Below are 19,171 nucleotides of genomic sequence, written 5' to 3'. Positions count from 1 at the left end.
GAAGATGAATATGGAGAGAATTGAGGAAAGTTATTTTCAAGCTTTGGGCTGGTGCAATTCTGCTTTGTTCTGCATGAATCATTGCCACAACATAAGCCCTGTATCACTGCATAACATAATATACAGTTCTGAATCCTGTATCGCCCCTTCACATTCACTGCTACATCAGTTTCACATGGCCGGACATCAAAATACGCATTTGAATTATGCACTTTGAAGGCATCTAGAGAAAACAGGGTTGTTCATTTTTTGTCTTTGCAGACTTGTAACCTGTCAGTAGAGTCTGTGGTTCAGAACAAGGCCGGATTAGACTGCTATTCAAATCTCTCTCAACAGTTTATAAAAAGAACAACATCCCAGAGATGGGGGTGTCAAATGAGGATCAAGAACCTGGAAGGTTGAATTTTGTTAGCTGTTTCCCTCTTGCTTTTTAGACAGTAGATTAAATTACTTATCAGGTTAGCGAAACCATTTTCTCTTGATTGTCCTTCAAATGCAGGTACAGCAGGCAGTGAAGAAAGCCAATGGAATGTTGGCCTTCATAACAAGAGGAGTTGTGTATAGGAGCAAAGAGGTCCTTCTGCAGTTGTACAGGGCCTTAGTGAGACCGTACCTGGAGTACTGTGTGCAGTTTTGGTCTCCAAATTTGAGGAAGGATATTCTTGCTATTGAGGGCGTGCAGCGTAGGTTTACTAGGTTAATTCCTGGAATGGCGGGACGGTCATATGTTGAAAGACTGGAGCGACTAGGCTTGTATACACTGGAATTTAGAAGGATGAGAGGAGATCTTATCGAAACGTATAAGATTATTAAGGGGTTGGACACGTTAGAGGCAGGAAACATGTTCCCAATGTTGGGGGAGTCCAGAACAAGGGGCCACAGTTTAAGAATAAGGGGTAGGCCATTTAGAACTGAGATGAGGAAAAACTGTTTCAGTCAGAAAGTTGTGAATCTGTGGAATTCTCTGCCTCAGAAGGCAGTGGAGGCCAATTCTCTGAATGAATTTAAGAGAGAGCTAGATAGAGCTCTTAAGGATAGTGGAGTCAGGGGGTATGGGGAGAAGGCAGGAACGGGGTACTGATTGAGAATGATCAGCCATGATCACATTGAATGGCGGTGCTGGCTCGAAGGGCCAAATGGCCTCCTCCTGCACCTATTGTCTATTGCAAGGATGTTGCCAAGTAAATTTTAGAGGATCAGCAAATGATTTAAGCTATGCTGGTCCTATTTCCAGGACAACTGATAAATGTAGACCTCACAGAAGGGGAAATCATGCTTGACAAATCTACTGGAATTTTTTGAGGATGTAACTAGGAAAATTGACAGGGGAGAGTCAGTGGATGTGGTGTATCTCGACTTTCAGAAAGCCTTCGACAAGGTCCCACATAGGAGATTAGTGGGCAAAATTAGGGCACATGGTATTGGGGGTAGGGTACTGACATGGATAGAAAATTGGTTGACAGACAGAAAGCAAAGAGTGGGGATAAATGGGTCCCTTTCGGAATGGCAGGCAGTGACCAGTGGGGTACCGCAAGGTTCGGTGCTGGGACCCCAGCTAATACGATATACATTAATGACTTAGACGAAGGGATTAAAAGTACCATTAGCAAATTTGCAGATGATACTAAGCTGGGGGGTAGTGTGAATTGTGAGGAAGATGCAATAAGGCTGCAGGGTGACTTGGACAGGTTGTGTGAGTGGGCGGATACATGGCAGATGCAGTTTAATGTAGATAAGTGTGAGGTTATTCACTTTGGAAGTTAGAATAGAAAGGCAGATTATTATCTGAATGGTGTCAAGTTAGGAGGGGGAGTTCAACGAGATCTGGGTGTCCTAGTGCATCAGTCAATGAAAGGAAGCATGCAGGTACAGCAGGCAGTGAAGAAAGCCAATGGAATGTTGGCCTTCATAACAAGAGTTGAGTATAGGAGCAAAGAGGTCCTTCTACAGTTGTACCGGGCCCTGGTGAGACCGCACCTGGAGTACTGTGTGCAGTTTTGGTCTCCAAATTTGAGGAAGGATATTCTTGCTATGGAGGGCGTGCAGCGTAGGTTCATTAGGTTAATTCCCGGAATGGCGGGACTGTCGTATGTTGAAAGGCTGGAGCGATTGGGCTTGTATACACTGGAATTTAGAAGGATGAGGGGGGATCTTATTGAAACATATAAGATAATTAGGGGATTGGACACATTAGAGGCAGGAAACATGTTCCCAATGTTGGGGGAGTCCAGAACAAGGGGCCACAGTTTAAGAATAAGGGGTAGGCCATTTAGAACGGAGATGAGGAAGAACTTTTTCAGTCAGAGAGTGGTGAAGGTGTGGAATTCTCTGCCTCAGAAGGCAGTGGAGGCCAGTTCGTTGGATGCTTTCAAGAGAGAGCTGGATAGAGATCTTAAGGATAGCGGAGTGAGGGGGTATGGGGAGAAGGCAGGAACGGGGTACTGATTGAGAGTGATCAGCCATGATCGCATTGAATGGCGGTGCTGGCTCGAAGGGCTGAATGGCCTACTCCTGCACCTATTGTCTATTGTCTATTGTCTATTGTCACCCAGGCACTAACCCTCCTGCATAAAAAAACGTTTCTGTAATCTGTTTTGGTAAATTTTGCACTTTAAAAAAAAGCTATAAACACTATAAATGGCATTTAAGTGTACGAAAATAACTGCAGATGCTGGTACAAATCGGAGGTATTTATTCACAAAATGCTGGAGTAACTCGGCAGGTCAGGCAGCATCTCGGGAGAAAAGGAATGGGTGACATTTCGGGTCTGAAGAAGGGTCTCGACCCGGAACGTCACCCATTCCTTCTCTCCTGAGATGCTGCCTGACCTGCTGAGTTACTCCAGCATTTTGTGAATAAATGGCATTTAGTCTTTTATTTGTTTTTTCAATATATTGCTGGTCCCTCCTGTAATATTACTTTGTTTCAACATGGAATTAAGAAAAAAGTATTAAAAAATTGTGAAAGATAATTTAAAGTAAGTCATTTTAAAAATAAACTTTAAAAATATGAAACATAAAAGAAGAGCAGGACAGATGGTTGACTGTTCCCATCAGAATGAGCTTCAACCTGTACGGCACCTGGGGGTGCATTTAGCTAAAAACAGACAATGGGGGATATATATTTAATATCATGATAAAGAGAAACAGAAATACATTAATAAAATAATTTCTTGAAATTAAAAATATTCAATGCATCATTAAATTAAATCAATGTAAATTCTATTTTTGAATTCATCATTTTAGATTCCATTGGCTGAGTTTGTTCATAACTGATGTAAGTCACTCAGAAAAAACAATGGCAAAGACAATAAAGCAACTACATCGAATTAGTTATATCTGTTCAAAATTGTTTGAATGCCGCTTCACGGAAACCTATGGAGGAGAGATGCAAGTGATATAGGTGTCATTGCTGAAGAATTAAGCAAATGCCCTTACTTCAGGATCTTAGAATTTTGATATTAGATTCTGAATATGGATATTAAAATCAATGCATGCAACTATGAAACTAGACCTTTTCAACAGACTATAGCCTGTAATGGATTCTGCTGTTGTACTGAATTTCCTATTTGGAGGTTCACCTTCCAACAGGACGACGACACTAAGCACACAGCCAAAACAAAACAGCAGGAGTGGCTTCGTGACCAGTCTGTGAATGTCCTTGAGTGGCCCAGCCAGAGCCTGGACTTGAACCCGATCGAACATCTCTGGAGGGACCAGAAAATAGCTGTGCATTGACGCTCCCCATCCAACCTGACAGAGCTGCAGAGGATTTGCAGAGAAGAATGGGAGAAATTACCCAAATACAGGTGTGCCAAGCTTGTAGCGTCATACCCAAGAAAACTTGAGGCTGTAATCACTGTCAAAGGTACCTCAACAAAGTACTGAGTAAAGTCTGAATTCTTATGTAAATGTGACATTTCAGTTATTTCTTTTTAATTACTTTGCAAAAATTTCTAAACACCTGTCTTTGCTTTTTTATTATGGGGTATTGGGTGTAGATTGATTAAAAAAATATATAATCCATTTTAAAATAAGGCTATAACATAGCAAAATGTGGAAAAACTGAAGGGGTCTGAATACTTTCTGAATGCACTGTACAGGGCAGGAAAAGGACATCCAGCCCATGATGTATACAACGTCTATGATTGCATTGTAGGTAATCCCATCTGTCCATACATGGCCTATATTGCTCCATTCCCTGCCATTCTAAATGTCTTAAACATTGCTATTGCAGTTGCTTCTACCACGTTCCCCTAGTGGTGCGTTACAGGCACCTATCACTCTATGTAAGATCATTTGCCTTGCACAGCTCCATTAACCTTTTCCCCTCTCACCATAAATCTAAGCCCTCCAGCATTTTACCATTCCACCTTGGGCCAAAAACTCTGACTACCTATTCTATCAATGGCTCTCATAATTTTATATACTTCTATTAGGTCACCTCTCAGCCTTCAATCTCCAGAGAAAATTATGTATACCTCTGAGTTAAATAATCATATTTGAAAATAACTTGTGACCTGCAAGATGTTGATCAAGGATGCTTAGGTAAGTATAAAAACAGTAAGAGTGCCTTAAATAATATCCCTAATTAGAAAATCTGTATTCTCAACATAAATCTCAGACCTTAACAAAGTAGATGGCCTTGATAATGAGCTTCCGCATGGAAGACATTTTGCCATTATTCTCTGCACTTAATTTGACTCCATACTATTACCCCATTCATTAAAGCCAATCAAGAGGAAATGTTGTATCTGCCTGGGTGCGTGGGCAAATGCTTTCTATGTGAAATCTATTTGCATGAAGTAATAAGTCTAGATCACTAAATTATAATTCTCATAACATATATGATCACAAGGTGTAGAATCCTTGTGGATAGAATTCGGAAACTCCAAAGTTAAAAAGACTATGGGAGTTGCCTACAGGCCTCTGAACAGTAGCCAGGATGTCGGGTACAAACTACATCAGGAGATACAATCAGTATGTATGAAAGACCATGTTAAAGTGGTTATGGGGGATTTCAATGTGCAGGTAGACTGGGAAAATCACGAGGATTTGACGGTTCTGGGCATGTACACCGGAGTTTAGAAGGATGAGAGGGGACCTCATTAAAATTTACCGTATAGTGAAAGGCCTGGATAGAGTGGATGTCGAGAGGATGTTTCCTCTCATGGGAGAGTGTAGGACCAGCGTGCCTCAGAAAAAAAAAGAGGTACCTTTAGAAAGGAAATGAGGAGGAATTTCTTTAGTCAGAAGGGGTGCATCTGTGGAATTCATTGCCAGAGACAGCTGTGGAGGCCGTCATAGAGTATTTTTAAAGTGGAGATTGACAGATTCTTGATTGGTATGTGTGTCAAAGGTTATGAGAAGACACGAGAATGGGGTTGAGAGGGAAAGATAGATCACCCATAGTTTCTCCTCAGAGCCCTTCCAAAACCCTCTGACTCCTCACCTTAAACTTATGCATTCTGGCAACAGATTGTTCTTGATGAATTTTATTTGGAATCCTATTTTGATTAAGTTACCTGGTGTTATCTTATTACTTGTATTTTAACAATACATTAGCGTTAACACCAGAGGTTTTCTTTAATTCTAGGCCATATGCAATAATTGGTTCCCATGTTGTGTCTCACATTTCCAACATGCATCTACCATCATCTTCTGCAATTTCAGATTTTATTAAACTTCTGGTATTTATACTTTCTATTCCACCCTCTTTCAGCTAGCACCACCAAATATTGTGCCATTCAATATCTCGGTCTCCATCCAATTAGTTTCATTTTTCTTTCTCTGTTTCTTCTCCCACTCTTTGCAAACTAAAATTTGTTTAGCCTAATTATTTTCCTCAGCTCTAATGAAAGGCAATTGACCTGAAACATTAACTGTTTCTCGTTCCAGAGTTACCTGAATATTTCTAACAGATTCGATTTCAATATTTTCTGGTCATCGTTGTCATTTGAGAGACCTAATTGATAGCAGATGGGATGCCTTCTTTCTTCCATCACAATGGTGATTAACACATTATAACTAATTTCTGCAAAGAGCATTAAGAAGGTCATACTCCCACTGTGGAATCAGAGTACATGATCAATACACTGCAGGACTGCTGCTTGCAGAATTATGCCCATATTCAAGCACGTTTTTTGACTGTGAACTGCTTTGGAAAATCCAAGGAAAAATAAGATGCTTTAAAACTTAAGATTTTTTGTTGAACGTTGTGCATAATTTTGAGATCCTTGCTCACCATTCCTGGAATTTTTGGAAAAAATAACATCAATAACTGCAAATGAATATTTGTCTCACAAAAACCCACTTTACCTTTTGGAGGGAGGCACCACAGTGTATCCCATTTTACAGCAGTGCAGATAATAGAAATTTGCCCTTATGGAACTCATAAGAGGCAACCAAAAATGTTGAGATGCTGAATATGGGATTTATGTTACAAAAAAACAGCAAATATATGCACGTTTACGAAGTACAATGATGGCAGATTGCCAGTTAACAGCAGGCGATAACTTAAGGAATTTGCTTTGGAAATAAAAAGATAATCTCTTCCATTGATTCTTGCCATGATCACAGACTGCCAGATGGGGTCATTTAATGGCTTTGCTTTGGACACTGATAAGATAATCCCTTGATGGTGTCCAACTATACTTTATTAAACAATATAACATTCATTACTGGTTAATAAAGCAACAATCCTTTTTCTTCTGCTAAGCTTATAATCAAAATTCCCATACCTATTGACTACACACCCGCAGGGGCTTTACTGTTGAGAGAAGAACTTCCCACAGTAACACAACTCCATTTTAAACATGGTAAACATGGTATTCAATGGGGGAAAGGGTTTGGGTCTTGGAAAATCATTATAAGGATATTTTTCTAGGAAAGTAAGCTGAATGTAATATGGACTACACTGTGGTTTGCTCCATATCTGAGGATGAATTTTCCTCTGATCTGCCGTTTGTATCAGGATGTTAATGGTCTTCATGAAACCATGCTATTTCAGTTAATTTCAGTTGCCTGACAAACCTGAGAACAAAATAACTTTAATAACTTAAGGACAAAGGAGCAGGCATTGTCTTGATAATTCACCTCCTACCATGTTTACGATAAATTGGAATAGAAAGAAGTGCCCCTGTAAACCCCAAAGAAGATAGACCTCTTCAGCTGCTCCTCTTCCAACAGAACATCAGGTTTCTTTATGAAGTGACAATACTGAGCAATATTCCCATGCCAAGCTCACATTCCAAATCCAATAGACTTCTGTAACCTGTGAAACAGCTGCATTTTGAGTTTTGGTGCTAAAATTTATCTTTGATATTTGAAGCATGTAGTGACTCTCTTCATGTTTGGGTCTAACAAACCAGTTTAACATTGGATTCAGGCACAGATTTTGAAAACAGCTGTGAGGTCATTGGAAGTTAGACACAAAATTCTGGAGTAACTCAGCGGGACAGGCAACATCTGCCCCGCTGAGTTACTCCAGCATTTTGTGTCTATCTTTGGTTTAAACCAGCATCTGCATTTCCTTCCTACACAGGTCATTGGAAGTGTCACTTCTGGTCAACAGAAATTAAAACTAGTTAACTTTACACCAAGAGTAGCACAGTGGTAATAGGACTCCTTAACTATAGGCCCATGAGCCTGATGTGTGATTTGAAAGTTGTTCGAGGGGATTCATAGGGGACAGGATCTGCCAGCATTTTTATAGGCAAGGACCGATTACAAAAGTCAGCTTGACTTTGTCTGCAGGAAATTGTGTCTCACAAATCCGATAGAGCTTTTGAAAAGTGGTCAACGAGAGGATTAATGAGGGCAGGGAAGTAGACATTGTCCATATGAACTTTAGCAAGGCCAATGACAAAGTCCCACATGGTTTGGAAGGCAAGAGTGAATGGAATCCAAGGTCTAGCCAAATAGATTCAGAATTGGGTTGGAAGGAGTCAAAGGGTAGTTGCGGACGGTTGCTTTTCTGATTTGAGGCCTGTGGCCAGTAGAGTGCCACTATGGTCTATGCTGGGTCCCCTGTTGTTTGTCATCTACATTAACGATTCCGATGACAATGTAGTGAAATTGCAGATGACATGAAAAGTACATGACAGGATCTAAATCGCCTGGGAAGGTGGGCCAAGGAATGGCAAATGGATTTTAACTTTGACAAGTTGAGGTGTTAAGCTTTGGTATGTCAAATCAGAGCAGGACTTACACAGTAAATGGTAGAGCTCTAGAGAGTGTTGCAGAACAGAGAGACATGGGAGTATAGGAGCAGGATTCCATGAAAATGGTGAATTCTTAAACCAGAGGGCAAAAGCGTAAGGTAAGAGGGGTGAGATTTAAGAGGGACCTCAGAGGAAAGTTTCTAACTCCTGTATCCTGAGGGTAGCTGTATCTGGAATGTGCTGCCAGACGAAGCGAAAGAAGTGCTGTAATTATGGTTTCAAAAGCCATTTGGACAGATACATGAATAGGAAGGGTTTTGAGCACTATGGGCAAAATATAGGCAATGGGACTAGCCCAGCATGCTAATTTGCTCAGCGTGGACAAGGTGGGCTGAAAGGCCTGTTTGCGTGCTGTATAGCTCAACATGAGGTGACCTCAATGAAATATTTTAATGGAGCATAACAGTGTATTCAGGGGATGACGTTACCCAAGCAGGGATATCCAGAACCATAAATCATGGTCTCAAAGGACCATAGAAAATACAAGGAATAGGTCACTTATTCAAGCTTGCAATGCTGTTGAATATGACCACTGTTAAAATTATCTATCTCAAAACCACATTTCTGCTCCAACCCTGGCTGCATCTTGTACCAAGAATCCGATTTAAACTCTGAAGTAGGATTTTCTGGAAATTATAAGAATATGGGGCAGGTTTGGACAATTGTTAACGCAAGAGCCTCGCATACTAGCGAAGCATGATGGGGAATGAGCCTAAAATAGTGAAGGTAACTTAAAGGTTATGTCATTAAATCGGGGAAATGTTTAGATTGCAAGGCATAGTTAGCTGGAGCAAAGATAAATGGAGGATGTTTGTAAACCAGGGGTGAGGGCAATAAACCCAATGATCCGATAAAAGGAGTTACTTTGTGACACCGATTTACAGAGCAAGTGGGCATTTTTTTTTTTAAGTACAGGAAGCACAATCCCAGCCGTCAGGCAGCCAGAGGCAGGCTCATTAGATATAAAATTATGATGAAAGATTGCAAAGAAATGTGGTGAATTATTGCAAAAATGTCAAATTCAAATGTAACCATTATAACAGGAATGGTATAAAATGCTGTCATAGAGTCATAGCATTATAGAGTGATTCAGTGTGGAAACAGGCCCTTTGGCCCAACTTGCCCACTACGGCCAACGTGTCCCATCTACACTAGTCCCACCTGCCAGCATTTGGTCCATATCCTTCCAAACTGTCCTATCCATGTACCTGTCTAACTTTTTCTTAAATGTTGGGATAGTCCCAGCCTCAACTACCTCCTCTGGCAGCTTGTTCGATACATCCACCACCCTTTGTGTGAAAAAGATACCCCTCAGATTTCTATTAAATCTATTCCCCTTCACCTTAAACCTATGTCCTCTGGTTCTCGATTCACCTACTCTTGGCAAAAGACCCTGTGAATCTACCCGATCAATTCCTCTCATGATCTTATAGACCTCTATAAGATCACCCCTCATCCTCCTGCGCTCCAAGTAATAGAGTCCCAGCCTACTCAACCTCTGCCCATAGCTCAGACCCTCTAGTCCTGGCAACATCCTCATAAATCTTCTCTCTACCCTTTCCAGCTTGACAACATCTTTCCTATAACCCAGTGCCCATAACAGAACACAATACTCTTAATGTGGCCTCACTAACGTCTCATACAACTGCAACATGACCTCCGAACTTCTATACTCAGAATTCTGGCTGATGAATGTCAATGTGCGAAAAGCCTTTTTGACCACCCGATGTACTTGTGACTCCACCTTCCGGGAACTATGCATATGCACTCCCAGATCTCTCTGTTCTACAACACTAACAGGAGCCCTACCTTTCACTGTGTAGGTCCTGCCCCTGTTAGACTTTCCAAAATGTAACACCTCACATTTTGCTGCATTAAATTCCATCAACCATTCCTCAGCCCACTTGGCCAATTGATCAAGATCCTGTTGCAATTTTTCACAACCATCTTCACTATGTGTTTTCAATCAGGGAGTCACTTTGGGACCTCTCAGAGTACTTCCCAGAACGTACTGTCAAAGCCTGATTAAACTGACTTCTTCGAGAAATTCACCACTGAGGTATGAGTTTTCTACGTTTGCTGTACCAATCTGAGTCATAATTAAGAGGGCAACTGGTCCCCACATGAAAATCATGCAGGTCATAATCCCTCAACAACCTCCTCCCTCCACGATTGAGAATTCCATCACCGGCGAAGTACAAAAAATTCTCAACTCAGTCCCAAATGTTTTAGTCCATTTCCTGATATTATGATGTCAGTGATCTAGCCTCCCTAGGGAGAGGAAATATCATCCTCGCATCCAGTCTATCTAGCCTCTTTTGATTATGTATATTTCATGGTGACCCCCTCTCATTCTTCTAAATACTCCTGAATATACTGTAGCTCTAATTAATCCAATCTCTCCTGTCATGAGGAATAGTGAAAGGCCTGGATAGAATGAATGCAGAGGATGAACTTATTCTATCCCAAGAATCAGTTTGGTAAACCTTTGTTGCACTTCTTCGATGGTAAGTGTAAGCTTTCCTAGGTAAGGAGACCAAACCTGTATACAATACTACAAGTGTGGTCTCACAAGACTCTGGAAAATTGTATCAAGATATAAAACCTCTTGCAATGAAGACTAACATATTATTTATGTGCAGGTAGTTAAGTGAGGGTTTTGGATCATGTTCGGCACAGACATTGTGGCCTTGGAAGGTCTGTTCTTGTGCTGCACTGTTCTATGTTCTATATTCTATTTGTCTTCTTAACTGTGTCGTAAACCCACATTTTTGCTCTCAGTAAAAGTACAAGGACACCCAGGTCCTTTTCTCCATTAATATTTCCCAATCTTTCATCCTTTAAATAATGCTCTTAGACCTGCCATTTAGCACTGAGGTGAGAAGAAATTTATTTCGCCTGAGGTCAGTGAATCATTGAAATCCTCAAAGTAAAAAGGCTGAGAATGCTCAGTTACAGTATAAAATCAGTACATGCTTCGTTATTAAGGGAATATAAGGAATATGAAGATAATGCAGGAAAATGACACTGAAGTAAGAAATCAGCTCTGATTTTGTAGAATGACGAAGCAGGAATGCATGTGCTATTGGCCTATGGCATGTTTGTATTTCCTGTTCTTAATTACATTTTTTAATTTGCATCAACATTTCTCAATTTGTGGTTTAAACATTTGTGAATCCACCTCAAACATTTTGGACTTGAGGCAAATTTGCATTTATACTTATGCTGCTTCCTCAATGCTGACCACAGCCTTTTCCAAGTTACATTTCTTCAGGAGCAGTTTAGAGCCAGAACTTAAAGTTACTGGAGAAGTAGTCTATCATGCATTAACCACAACTCTATATCTGTATTAAAAAAAACATAAATTATAACCTAGTGACCTAGTGGGTCAAGCAGCATCTCTAGAGAACATAGATAGATGACATTTCAAGCAGGGACCCTTCTTCAGACTGATAGTGGAGAGGGAGGAAGCCGGAAGAGAGGAGGAACAAGACAAAATTGACAAGTAATAGATGGATATTAAATAGTAATTAATTATATTAATAGTAATAGAAGCTCATGTACGAGAAGGGTTCACAGACGGGCTGAGTCGCGATCAGCGCCACAGATGGAGGCAGAGAGAGACATGTGCTGCTGTAAAACGGACTCTGCACACACCAAGACAAGTATTCTTCCTGTTCTCTCTCTTGCCAATAAATCTGATGTGTTCATGTTCGAGAGGGTTCACCGATGGGCTGAGTCACGATCAGCGCCGCGGACGGAGGCAGCGAGAGAGAGGCGTGCTGCTGTAAAACTGGACCCCGCGCATACCGAGACAAGTATTGTTTTTGTCCTCTCTTGCCAATAAAACTGATTTGCAACTAAACAGATGAGTGAGACTTTTTCTGTTCTACTAATCAGATCATTGAACCTGTTCCCTTGTAAAAATTGGGATCTGAAGAAGGGTCTTGACCCGAAACGTAACCTATTCCTTCTCTCCAGAGATGCTGCCTGTCCCGCTGAGTTACTCCAGCTTTTTATGTGTATCTTCGGTTTAAACCAGCATCTGCAGTTCCTTCTTACACAAGTAATAGATGGATATAGGTGAGGGGGGGGGGTTAGTAGGTAAATGTTGGTCAAAGGCCAGAGATGAAAAGACAGGTGTGACATAAAAGGATTGAACAGTTGCAAATTCTGACGCTAGAGGAAGTAATGTGGGTGGAAGGGGGAGGGGAGAAATAGGTGTGTGTCCAGATGGACTTCAGTAAGGCATTTGACAAGGTTCCACATGGAAGGTTGATTAAGAAGGTTAAATCGTTGGGTATTAATAGTGAGGTTGCAAGATGGATTCAACAATGGCTGAATGGGAGATACCAGAGGGTAACAGTTGACAATTGTATGTCAGGTTGGAGGCCAGTGTCTAGTGGAGTGCCCCAAGGATCTGTGTTGGGTCCACTGTTGTTTGTCATTTACATTAATGATCTGGATGATGGTGTGGCAAATTGGATTAGTAAATATGCAGATGATACTAAGATAGGTGGAGTAGTTGATAGTGAGGTAGATTTTCAAAGTCTACAGAGAGACTTGGGCCTTTTGGAAGGGTGGGCTGAAAGATGGCAGATGGAGTTTAATGCTGATAAGTGTGAGGTGCTGCATTTTGGTAGGACAAATCAAAATAGGACGTACAGGGTAAATGGTAGGGAATTGAGGAATGCAGTGGAACAGAGGGATCTGGGAATAACTGTGCATTGTTCCCTGAAGGTGGAATCTCATGTGGATAGGGTGGTGAAGAAGGCGTTTGGTATGCTTGCCTTTATAAATCAGAGCATCGAGTATAGAAGTTGGGATGTAATGTTGAAATTGTACAGGGCATTGGTGAGGCCGAATCTGGAGTATGGTGTGCAGTTCTGGTCGCCAAATTATAGGAAGGATGTCGACAAAATGGAGAGGGTACAGAGGAGATTTACTAGAATGTTGCCTGGGTTTCAGCACTTAGGCTACAGAGAGAGGTTGAACAGGTTGGGTCTTTATTCTTTGGAGCGTAGAAGGTTGAGGGGGGACTTGATAGAGGTTTTTAAAATTTTGAGAGGGACGGACAGAGTTGACGTGGGTAGGCTTTTCCCTTTGAGAGTGGGGAAGATTCCAACAAGGGGACATAGCTTCAGAATTGAGGGACAAAGGTTTAGGGGTAACATGAGGGGGAACTTCTTTACTCAGAGGGTTGTGGCTGTATGGAATGGGCTTCCGGTGGAAGTGGTGGAGGCTGGCTCGATTTTATTATTTAAGAGTAAATTGGATAGGTATATGGATAGGAGGGGATTGGAGGGTTATGGTCTGAGTGCAGGTAGATGAGACTAGGTCAGGGAGAATGGTCGGCGTGGACTGGTAGGGCCGGACAGGCCTGTTTCCATGCTGTAGTTGTTATATGTTATATGTTATGGGGCATAAGGGAGGGATGAGAGGTGGGGAGAGTAAAGGGGGTGGGGAAGAAGGGGCTGGGAGGCATTTTAGTACCTAAAATTGGAGAATTCAATGTTCATAGGTGGTGGTTTCACATTTGAGGTGACAGAAATGTCAGAGGATGATGTGTTGGATGCGGAATATGCTGGGGTGAAAGATGGGATCCAGGGAATTTGGGAGGAGGGGAAGCGAAGGCAGACGTACGGGACACAGAGGAGATGTAGGTGACGGATCCCTCCATACCACAGGGGGAAAAGCAAATTTAATAAAGAAATAGGACATCTCAGAAGTCCTAGAATGGAAAGCCTCATCCAGGGAGCAAATGCAGCAGAGATATTGAATGTAGAGGATAAGGTTTTTGCAAGAGGCAGTGTGGTATTTATTTCAGGATCCATTTCTGTATCTTGTCGTAGGATTATCCACAGGAGTGCCAAAGAAAAAAGTACTGTTTTCCAGCACTCAGTCTTAAAAACAATTGCTCTTCATTGTGCTCCATTGTTTACTCTCACATTATTGTTTTGGAATATAAAATGTTATGACTGCATAATAAATATGAAGCTACCAATATTATGAAGTTGAGGCACAAGAGATTGCAGTCAAGCAGCATCTGTGGAGAGAAATGGACAGATGACACTTCGGGTCTGAACCCTTCTTCAGACTGATAGGAGTAGGGGGGAGAAAGTTGGAAAAGACCAGACACAGGAACTGCAGTTGCTGGAATCTTGAGCACAAAAACAAACTGCTAAAGAAACTCAACTGGTCAGGCAACAGTTGTGGAGGGAAATGAAGGGTTCCCACCTGAAATGCCGCCTGTCCAATTCCCCCACATATGCTGCCTGACCTGCTAGGTTCCTCCAGCAATTTGTTTAATATGATGAGGTCATTCGTACTCCCTTCTTTTCAAAAGCATCTGAAATAGGAAATAATAGATTAATATTTCAGATAAAGCTACTTTTCATTGTTATCTATAGTTGTTCTTCGAGTCATTTACGCTGCTCTGTTACAGCTGTTGACCAGGTCAGGCGCTACCTAAGCATACAGACAATAATTTTATTTTAAAATAAAGGCCTGTAATGTTCAAAGAGGATGTGGAGCAGTGCTTTGAAAGCTGGGACAATCCTACCAGAATGATGGAAAGAGAAACAATGGTTCAATGGTCCTTTATTGTCACGTGTACCGAGGTACAGTGAAATTTGATTTGCCATACAGTCATACAAAAAAAAGCAACAAGGCACATAAATACATAAAGATTAAACATAGACTCAAACAGCCACCACAGTGGCGTGTGAGAATTCCCAGGGCTCACAGCATGAAAGAATGAATGACTGAATGAGTTTATTGGCCAAGTATGCATAAGCAGAGACCCACAGCCATCAGTTCAATATCCGTGCCATACACACTCCTTCACCGTGATGTGACCAGAGTTGTACCAACTGCTGTCGCTCTCTCTCTGCAGTCCCTGTCCGCCCGAACAGTCAGCAAGCTGTCCACACTCGCACTAGAGTCTGGGATATCCTCATGGAGCGATGTCCCAGCAAACACTGAGATCACTGCACTCATGGCATACCCTCCAAGTCCTCACCAGTACAGGCAGCACGTCCATCTTGTTTTTTCAGCGACCTCACATTCCCCACTGTGATGGAAAGAAAATAACATACCATCTTTCCTCCTTTTCTCCCGCGGTCGGGGCAGTCAAAACATCCGCAGTCGGGGCAATCGAAGCCCCCGCATCGGGGCGATCGAAGCTCCTGCGGTTGGAGCTCCTGAAGTCGATCCCTAACAAAGGGACCGCCAACTCCACAATGTTAAGGCCGCAGTGCAGACGGAGATACGATACGGGAAAAGTTGCATCTCCGTCGAGGAAAGAAATTTTTTAAACTTTCCCCCAACCCCCACATAGTACAAAAACTAAAAGTACACAAAAACATACAAGTAAAAACAGACTATAAACACCAAAAGAAGGGACGAGACAGGCTGTTGGCGAGGCTGCCACATAAGGCGCCACCCGGTGAAACAGATTAAATATTCAGGTCAAAGACCCCTCACCAGAAGGTGCACCCTCATCAAAAAGAATTTTCTTACCATAATGTTGGCCTCTTGCACTTCATAACAGTAATATTTTATTGAGCTAGTCAATCGCTTTATCTGCAAAAGATCATTGTCTGCAAATTTGGTTGCAATGTGTTTGTATTTTATAGCGTGACGTATATAAAAATTGGTTGATTTTGGAATGGAATGTTTTAGCACCCACTTCCAGATTGAATCACACAACTCTAGAAATTTGACTGCTTACTTCCAGTCACAAATAGTGATAATGCCTATAATTTGTTTTCTGCATCAGATGCCAATGGCATCAATCCTTACACAAAGCACTGTTAGAGAGGGTTCCTGTTCCGAATTAGGTCACATTATTTAAAATTGTGGTTCTTCCAGGCAGTTACAACCTAACCAGGTTTTAATAACACCATTTATTTTGTGGCTGAACAATTTGAAGGATCATTCTCTGTGCAAAATGTGTGGAGATTATTGCTCATTCTAAAAGCTACTCCAATTGACCATGATGAGTTTAACTGGGCCACACTTCTATTTCAGCCCTTGAAAACAAACAATAACTATTTGGTGGTACCTGCAGCTGTGTTTTTTACAAATAAAACATTTTAGAAGTGTTCATGCACAAGGGGCCTGCCCACACAGAGAGGACAAAGACCGACACACCTACATTAAAGTTTCCAAATCATTATTGAAAAATACATAACCATTCTGTGTTCAGTGCTCCATCCATGAAACTGTACTTGGACTGTTCTGCCTACAGATGTCAAGATTACTCTTACCCTAATCTATGAGTCATTCCATGCAGCTTTAACTGATCTAAACCATATCTTATAGCATTTTCGTAGATCAAAGTTTAGTTTACTTTTCTATATTTATGGAGAAGGGACTTCCTCAAATTCCTTTTTTGATAGTGTCCCGCATGGTGTCCATCTTCGAGAGTTTTGTTACAGCTGAACTCACCCAGGCAAGCAAAGATGCCTATATAATAGCAATTTACCATTGCAGCTTATTGTCCGTAGGGTGTAACATGAAATTCCTTTATAATATTTGCCTGTACATAACTGGATATCAGTTGATCCAGTCAAATTTCCAATCTTTACACTGGAAAAGAAAGTTGGAAAGAAAGTCATGGGATTCATTGCCACAAAGGGCAAGTCAATTGATATTTTTAAGGCAGAGATTGATAGATTCTTGATTGGTACGGGTGTCATGAGTTATGGGGACAAGGCAGGAGAGTGGGGTTGAGAGGGAAAAATAGATCAGCCATGATTGAATGGCGGAGGACTTGATGGGCCAAAGGCTTAATTCTGCTTGTATCACATGAACATGTGGAAGACAGACCCCATTACACTGCATTATTTGCATTTTTGTCCTCACTTCTGGGCGTCACTTTGAGTGCTTGAGCTCCTTACTACACAATCAAAGGGCATGGAACCCTATGCTCATAAAGCTTATTTTTCCAGATAAATAATTTCTGTGTGCAATGCCAGATATAAGTCTGATTTTGGCATTATATGAGCAAATCTAGTGGGTGAGACTGGTGGAACGATAGCATCAAAAGTCGATAATTTCACTTTGGCTGTTAGGTATCATAGTCACAAAGGGCCATTGTGGCAATGCGCATGAGGTAATACGAATATCACTGTACCTTAATTGGTACACATGACAATAAAAGACCTTTGAGGTGTTTGCTAGTTGTCAAAATGCTTGACGTGGTTTACCCTTAATAAGATTAACACATTGGCTTTTAATTTACATTTTGCTTTGACTTTAGTTTCCACAAAAGCTGGTTTCTTTTGAATGAACCACATCACCTCCGCTCATCCTTATTTCAGAGTCAGTTAACAGTCACCAACTCAGGGTCTCCATCGGTAATGCAATCATAAGCTGATGACGAGTAATGCTGCTTCCTCACTTGAGTGAACACTAAGGACATTTCTTACATTCTTCCAATCAGCATAGCAATGGAGGTCGCATCGTTATGGAGGGGAATGGGACAGTCTGTTACATGCTCTGTCTCAAAGACTTTAGAGAAGGGGCGGCATAGTGGTGCAGTGGTAGAGTTGCTGCCTTACTGTGCTTGCAGCGCCAGAGACACGGGTTTGATCCTGACTTCGGGTGCTGTCTGTACAGAGTTTGTACATTCTCCGTGACCACGTGGGTTTTCTCCGAGATCTTCGGTTTCCTCCCACAGTTCAAAGACGTACAGATTCGTAGGTTAATTGCTTCGGTATAAATGTAAAATTGTTCCTAGTGTGTGGGATAGTGTTAATGTGTGGGGATCGCTGGTCGGTGCGGACTCCGTGGGCCCAAGGGCTTGTTTCCACGCTGTATCTTTAAACTAAAGAATCTGTTATACACTCTAGCTTTTTACTTATGTCAGAGTCATACCACATGGAAATAGGCCCTTCGACTCATCAAGTCTTTGCTGACAACTAAGCATCCATTTAAGTCATCCTGTACTAATTCCACCTTATTCTCATTTTCCTCTCAAACTCACACAAGATTCCACTACTCGCTTACACACTAGGCACACTAATGTAAGTGTGAAAGGAAGTTCAATTGGGTTCCTGATCCAACAGAAAGCATGTGAATTTGTAAACTTAACCTCATCAAGATATATTTTTGTGTAGTACTCATAAACAACCTTGTGTGCCACCACACTTGATTTAGTTGACCTACTACTGCAAATCTTACTTCACCTGTGGCTTTCATCAAGCTGTTGGAAGCCACCTCGATGTCCTTCCTGTGTCAGCATGTGACCTTGTCCTTAACTGCTTCATGCCCAACGGATATTTATGATGTGGCACAGTGGCACGGTATAGCTGCTGCCATACAGCACCAGAGACTCAGCTTCAATCCTGACTATTGGTGCTTTCTGTACATTCTCCCTTTGTCCATGTGGGTTTTCTCCGGGTGCTCCGGTTTCCTCCCATATTCCAAAGACGTGCAGGTTAATTGGCTTCTGTAAATTGTTCCTAGTGTGTCGGATAGACTAGTGCATGTGTGATCGCTGGTCAGCGAGGACATGGTAGACTGAAGGACTTGTTTCCATGTTTTATCTCCAAACTAAACTAAAATGTCCTATGTGCCTGGGGTGTGGATTTGGCCTGGCCCAATGACCAAGAATTCTCTCTTCCAAGCTAGAAAGGGACACATTGCTCCTATTATATCATTCCTTGATGAGGTTATATTTGGAATATTGTGATATTCTGATATTCTTACCTCAGGGAGGAAAAACGTGCAATTGAAGAATGCAGGGAAGGTTGACCATATGAATTTCTGCAAAAACAAACGTATTGAATGAGTAGAGATTAAGCAAATGGGTTATCAATGGTCAGTCTGGACACAGAGGGCCAAAGGGCTTGTTTCCACACTGTATTTCTAAAACTAAAACAAAACAGAAATGAGACCTGCACTTATTTGAGTTCAGAAGAATGAAAAATAATCTTATTGTAA

The 19,171-nt window shown here is 41.5% G+C and overlaps 1 protein-coding gene across 1 annotated transcript in view; it reads right to left on the bottom strand.

The window, feature by feature from the left end:
* creb5b (cAMP responsive element binding protein 5b) overlaps positions 1–19,171 on the bottom strand; it is a 318,546-nt gene that overhangs the window by 291,547 nt on the left and 7,828 nt on the right. Inside the window, exon 3 of the mRNA XM_078420628.1 lies at positions 18,938–18,994. Within this exon, the coding sequence (XP_078276754.1) occupies positions 18,938–18,994 (57 nt within the window). The remainder of the gene's footprint in view (positions 1–18,937; positions 18,995–19,171) is intronic.

Source organism: Rhinoraja longicauda, chromosome 2, assembly GCF_053455715.1.
Source record: "Rhinoraja longicauda isolate Sanriku21f chromosome 2, sRhiLon1.1, whole genome shotgun sequence".
NCBI lineage: Eukaryota > Metazoa > Chordata > Chondrichthyes > Rajiformes > Arhynchobatidae > Rhinoraja > Rhinoraja longicauda.
Note: the sequence above shows the minus strand (reverse complement) of the source record. Positions and strands in the feature narration are given on the sequence as shown.